Source organism: Myiozetetes cayanensis, unplaced genomic scaffold (assembly GCF_022539395.1).
Source record: "Myiozetetes cayanensis isolate MyiCay16 unplaced genomic scaffold, myiCay2020 scf31, whole genome shotgun sequence".
In the NCBI taxonomy this organism is placed as follows: domain Eukaryota; kingdom Metazoa; phylum Chordata; class Aves; order Passeriformes; family Tyrannidae; genus Myiozetetes; species Myiozetetes cayanensis.
Window position 1 is genome coordinate 466,308 of NW_026087533.1, and position 6,571 is coordinate 472,878.

A 6,571-nucleotide genomic window follows, 5' to 3' on the forward strand; every position below is an offset into this window, starting at 1 on the left:
AGGGACAGAGCACAGGGGAGCACAGAGCACAGAGTACAGAAGAGCACAAACAAGAGCACGGGGGCACAGAGTACAGAGCACAGCAGAACACAGCGCAGCGCAGTGCGCAGTGCGCAGCCCGGGGTGCCCCCATGCAGCCCCTGGCCCGGTCCGTGGCTCTGCTGCTGCTGTGCCCGCTGGCCGCGGCCCTGCCCGGTGCTCGCGGCGGCCGCGGGCGGTTCTGGCACCTCACGGACCTGCACTGGGACCCCGGGTACGAGGCGGCGGCGGCGGCGGGGCGGCCGTGCCCGTCGGGCAGCGGGCGGGCCGGGCCCGCGGGGCCCTGGGGCAGCCACCTGTGCGACGCGCCCTGGGCGCTGCTCCGCTCGGCAGCCCGGACCATGCGGGACATCCTGCACACCCCCGACTTCGTGCTCTGGACCGGGTGAGGAGCAGCCGGGCCGGGAGGGACACAGGAGGGCAGCGGAGCCCGTATCGGGGGGTCAGGGCTCTTTCCGTGGTCCCCACTTCGGACAGGGGAGGGGGGAATGTGCCTCGTAATGAAGAACGAGGGCTTGGGGGAGAGCACAACCCTGGCGAGGGCTCCCAGCGCCTGCAGGAAGCTCCTGAAGCACCGGGGCAGTGCTGCCGTGAGGGCATGGAAGGATCCGAACTCACCGTCCATCCTGTCCAGCCCTGTCTGACTCCGCAGTGACTCCGAGCGCCTGGAATGCCCAGGGAAGGGGCTGTGGGCTGTGTGTTGGTCCACCAGGTCCTGCCGGTCAGAGCAGTGGGAGGACAGCGTTGCAAACCAGGCTTGTGGCATTTCTTCTGGCTGCAGATGAGGCAGCTGGGAGACCTGTCTCAAAAAGGGGCTGTTTTGCTTTAGGAGTGGGGGTTCTCTGCTGTTGTGGTCCCCAGAAGTGGGTTCCTGGTCCCTCAAGTGCCCTTACTGCCTTAGGAGCACTTACAGTAAAAGCTATATTTTGCATGGTGATTGATTGTGTGTGTGGCCTTTCTTCTGACAGTGCAACCTTAACCTGCAATCTGCTGTACTTCCAGTCCCAGGAGGCTGTTGCCTGACCGCATGTTTTCATTTTTGGTCCCTGGAGATGCATGTTACTCCTTGTGACCTTACGTTGAGCATTCTTTTTCCTCAAATAATTTCTCCCAGTTTCTCTCACATGATTTTGAATGTTGATCTCCCTCTTCAGTGGGCTGCTGGCCAGCCCAGCATTGTCTACAAATGCCATGAGTGTGTCAGTGCAAACACAGACGTGTGTGTCTGGGGCAGCCCTGCCTTACTGGAGGTATTCCCTTGTTTCATGGTGATCACAGCTGTGCAAACAGCTCTGCTTCACTACTGCTGATCAGATGGTGCCCTCAGATTGCAAAGTGCTGATCCTGGCAATATTTCCAGGCAGCTTTAGTGCCTGTGACGTGCCCTGAGGCAGAGAGAGCCTCCCCTTTACCCGCTGGTGTTCAAGGGTTTTAAGGTAAAGTGAATCACAGAGTATCCTGAGCTGGAGAGGACCCGCAAGGATCATCAAATTCCCACTCCTGGTCCTGCACAGGACACTCCAGCAATCCCACCATGTGCCTGAGAGTGGTGCCCTTGGGCTCTGGCAGGTTTCCAGTGGAGTTTGTTTTCTCTCTCAGCGATTCCTTGAAACTCCCTCAGTACCCTGACCAGTCAACATAGCACTGAATTCTGCCCCCAAAAGCTTCAGCTGTCTCTTTGAGGAGGCACAGACAGAAGCCAGCAAGTTTCTGTGCCTTGCTCATCGCTGTGAGCACAGGTCCTATGAGTCCCAGACAGTGACCAAGCTGCTTTTTTTTTTTTTTTAGAGATGACACTCCCCATGTCCCCAATGAGCAGCTCGGAGAAGAAAAGGTTCTGCACATAATAGCAAACCTGACTTCTCTGATAAAAGAGACATTTCCAGGTAGGATTTGAGGGGATGAGAAGGGGAGAGGGGCACAGAGACTCATGGGAAGGGCTTACCAGGGTGGAGAATTACAGAACTGGGACAGGGAAAGGCACAGAAAGGCTGTGGTCTCTGGGGCTTGTTTGCCCTCTTCCCAGTGGCCTCAGTTCTGATGTGCATCATGCACTGATGCACATTCATGTTCCAGCTTAGCTCGCTCAGGAGAGAGGAAAATAAAGGTTTCTGTTATTAGTCATTAAGGGAGAAAAAGTTGCAAGATTCCCTCAGACAGAACCCCTGTCAGCAGGAGAGAGGGATGTTACTGCTGTGACAGCTCAGGATTCGGCTGGGGGGGCTCCCCAGGGGGGTCAGTGCTGAGTGGTCAGTGCGGTCTCAGGGGTGGGTGACTGGCCCTGGCAAAGCCTTGGCCTTGAGTGCCCTGGGGAGCTTCGGGGGCTCTGCAGCCCTGACTCCTCTGCTCTGCAGCCCTGACTCCTCTGCTCTGCAGCCCTGACTCCTCTGCTCTGCAGCCCTGACTCCTCTGCTCTGCAGCTCTGACTCCTCTGCTCTGTCTCCAGGCACCAAAGTCTACGCGGCGATGGGCAATCACGACTTCCACCCCAAGAATCAGTTTCCTGGGAAGCAGCACAGGATCTACAACCAAACAGCAGAACTGTGGCGGCCCTGGCTGAGTGACGCCTCCCTTCCTCTCTTCAGAGCAGGTCTGGCACCACTGGCTCGTGTTGGCAGCACTCTGAGGAGATGGGGAAGGGTGGGAGAATACCATGACCAGTTTTCCTTGCCTCAGAGCTCAGAGCATCAGTATTCATAGAGGACTTGAAGAGGAAGGGTCCAATTTAACGCTGATTTCTGGCATGGAGTTCTCCTGCTTGCAAGAAGATAAATTTTGTTATATTTTAGTCTCTCGTATCATTGTCAGGTTACTGGGAAGAATGCAGAGTGGTGAGCTCCAGGGAGGAAAAGACCTTTAAAGGTACAGGCTGGGGCAGGCAGTGCTGTGGCTCTTCAGAGCTGCCCACTGTCCCCATGCAGGTCTCCCTTCAATGGGACAGGCACAAGCATGACAAGAGGCCCACAGGGAAGAGCCACTCCAAACACCCATCCTGGAGTGGGCAGAGCGCTGCTGGTGCCTGGTCCAGGCAGTGACCCTGCTGTGGCTGTTGCTAAGGAGAGCAGAGAGAGGTGGGAACAAAGGGATGTGGGATCACAGCCACCAGTGTGACCAGACCTCCAGCTCTTTCCCTGTCATGTTTTTCAGGAGCTTTCTACAGTGAGAAGCTGCCCAGCCCAGGGACAAGGGGGAGGATTGTTGTCCTCAACACCAACCTGTACTATGACCAGAATGATGAGACGGCTGCTGAGGAGGATCCTGGGGGGCAGTTCCAGTGGCTGGAAGAAACACTGACCAATGCCTCTAGAGCAGATGAAATGGTATTAACAAGGGAATGGATAAACCACCCTTGTAGAGAGCTCCTCCCAGCCCCGCTCTCCCCGGGGCAGTCACAGCCACGGGGCTCTGCGGGCAGCACGGGCTCTGTGCTCAGGGCAGCTCTTGCTTCTCCAGGTCTACATTGTGGGCCACGTCCCTCCCGGCTTCTTCGAGAAGAAACGAGGCAAGGCCTGGTTCCGGAGGGGCTTTAACGAGCGGTACCTCAGCATTGTGCAGGAGCACCACAGGGTGATCGCCGCCCAGTTCTTCGGGCACCACCACACCGACAGCTTCCGCATGTTTTACAGCGACACAGGTACCGGCTCTGCTCGCCCAGGCACCTGTGTGGCAGATCTGCCAGCTCCCAGAATCACTGCCCATGGGAGGTTTTGGTGGCTGTTGGCTGAAGGCAGCTGAGAAGCCAGCAAAGGCTTGTGAAATGCTCTGGGCAACAAGAGGCAACAGTGGTTCTCATCTCCACCCCCAGGCTGTAGCTCCTGACCTCCTTCCCGTTCATCCTCAAATGCTGTTTCCCCTCAGTGATTGGCAGCTTCTTTCCTGTTCCCTGTGGAGGGGTTTGGGCACTGCTGGGGTGTGAGGGAGCAGTGTCAGATCTCTGTGTTGGGGTGGTGCAGAGTGCTCTGGGCACAGGTGGTGGTTCCCTGGCCACCCTCACTGCAGGAGCCCCATGTTCAGACCCCAGTGTCGCTCCTTGTGCTGATGTTTGTGGTGCACCAGGGGCTGGTGACATAGATGCTCCTGGGCAGGGCCATCAGCTCCAGGTGCTCACTGCGATGGGAACAGGGTGTGGGGCAAGCCAAGGTCTCCACTCACAGGTTGCTTTGCCTTTCTGTGAAGGTTCTCCAATCAATGTGATGTTCCTGGCCCCTGGAGTGACTCCCTGGAAGACAACATTACCTGGAGTGCACAATGGAGCCAACAACCCCGGGATTCGGGTGGTGGACTATGATCGGGACACCCTTCAGGTGTTGGTAGGGGAGCCCTGTGTGCTGCACACTGCAGCTCTGGAAGAGAACTTTAATTTCTGCCTGTGGTCAGAACAGGCAGGGCCACAGGAGCCGAGCAGCAGTGTGGGAGGGGACCCTGGCCCAGGATATTTCAGATATTTAGTCAGAGTGTCAGTGAGTTGAGGCCCAGGCCCCCACAGCCAGTGCATCCTGCTGGGATGATTTCCTCAGAGCAGGGGCAGACAGGTTTTGCCATGTTCTTCATGTCCTGAGTGAGATTCCTTTGACACTTGCTTTGCTCCCCAGATAATGTTGATCACAGAACTCCTCTTTGAGTACTAACAGACTTGTCAGATCCCCTCCAAAAACTGTAACCATCTGGAAAATTATTTGTGTCCCTCTGTTTGCTAGTGATGGATTTGGAGTGGATCTCAATTGAGGTGAATTGTAGGGGCAGCTGCTGTTTCCCATGTCTTGCTTGTCATGAGGTAGAGGATGGCTGCTTGTGTCTCCCATTGCAGTGGATGAAGCTCTCTGTAGTTGCTCTGTTTACATGCTTATAGCATGTGAAGTGAATGCTAAAATATACTGTGCAAGGCTGGGGAGCCAGTGAAGCAGAGGGGAAAAAGCAAAAGAGACTGAGAACAGAAGTTGTGAAAAGATTCTTCAGTTTGTTCACAGTTGAGAAATTAACTGTACTTGGGAAGTAACACTCCTCCAGGCCTTGCTTCTGCCACTGGACAGTACTGATGGTAACGAACTGATGTTTGAAGAAGGCCAGGCTCAAAGTTTCTGATGTTTGGACGTAAAAGTCAAGCAGAGCAAAGCCACCCCTTCACCCTTTAGGAAACAGGCTGCCTTTGGGGTGGGTTCTGGAGGCTCTCACCTGAGGTGTGAGGTGTGTCCCCAGGTGCCTGTATTGGTAGGAAGGCCTGTCAGGGGCAGCTGGGCTCTCGGGGATGTGCTGCCTGTGGTTGTGAGCCCAGCCCAGCATCTCATTCCAAGGCTGATCCTGTCCTCATGTGTCCCCACTTCTGTTCTTCTCTCCCTCAGGATATGGTGACTTATTACTTGAACCTCACTTGTGCCAACACGATGGCCTCGCAGTGGGAGGCAGAGGAGTTCCCGTTGTGGGAGACCGAGTACACCCTGACAGAGGCCTTCCAGGTCCCCGATGGCTCCATGCGCTCCATGCAGACGGTGCTGGAGAGGATCTCGGGGAACCCTCACTACCTGCAGAGCTACTACGAGTTCAACTCTGCCAAATATGACCTGGCATGGTGCGAGCAGGAGTGTCGTGTGGATCACGTGTGTGCCATCAGGGAAGTTGATTTTACAAAGTATGATGAGTGTGTGAAAACCAGCAGTGCTGCCTCTGCTCCCAGCAGCGTTTGGCTTTTGGTTTGCTGTGTGTTCTTAGGACTTCTCAGTCCCCAGCGAGTGCCGTGATGGCTGAGAGCAAGAGAGAAGAAGGAGAGCACGGAATCACACTGCATGTGAATCAGTGATTTTGGCACTGAAAACTTAGAAACCAGGACATAATTGCCAGCATTTACTAAAAGCTCTGTGAGACTGACTTGCAATTTTCTAGACAAGCTTGATGTGTGAGGGAGGTACAATAATCGTGAGAACCTTGTTGTGCTGGACTGCTTGCACTGAGGAATGTCTCCCCTCCCCTGGGACTGCTGGGGTAGCCTCACAAATCAGATGAAGACCAGGCCTTCCTGTGGACATGAACTGCCCACAGGTGAGAGATGTGTTCTTGGAGGCTGCTGCCAGCATTCCTCAGGTTGGCACACAGTTCTTTTCTGGAAAGACCGCACAGCTGGTGACCCAGAAAGTCTTGTTGTGCAGAAGCCTCGTACTGCAGAAGCCTCTGGCTTGTGAGCAAAGCCACGTGGGATGGCAGTGTCTAGACATCAGCAGTCTTTGTATCTCAGTGCTGAACAGGAGGCACTGATGATTGTTTTTGCCCCCTCCAATTGCTGAGCATAAACAGCTCTCTTCTCTGTCTCTTCTGTGCTCTCTTCACTTGCATTCACTGAGTTCCCTCCCTCAGCTGGGCATGGCAGCCTCACCAGCGAGATACGAGGTGGTGATTTACAGCCTTGGGCTTTGCCAGCTGCTCTGAGACCTTGAGGGAAGCGGTAGCGAGCGCTGGTGTTGGGCCCTGGGTACGGGGCGGGAGGTGCGGGAAGGGCACGCCCTGCCCGTGAAGGCAGCGCGGGGCTCTCCCGGGGTCTAAC

At 55.6% G+C, this 6,571-nt stretch overlaps 1 protein-coding gene across 1 annotated transcript; it reads left to right on the top strand.

Moving 5' to 3' along the window:
- The first annotated feature begins 10 nt into the window (after positions 1-10).
- Positions 11-6,356, top strand: SMPDL3B (sphingomyelin phosphodiesterase acid like 3B). The gene is given in 8 exon segments (XM_050326204.1): positions 11-424; positions 1,828-1,925; positions 2,486-2,629; positions 3,187-3,359; positions 3,493-3,673; positions 4,216-4,349; positions 5,379-5,748; positions 5,751-6,356. Coding segments are annotated over 8 exon segments (1,476 nt in total). The 5' UTR covers positions 11-131; the 3' UTR covers positions 5,834-6,356.
- Positions 6,357-6,571: the final 215 nt, after the last annotated feature.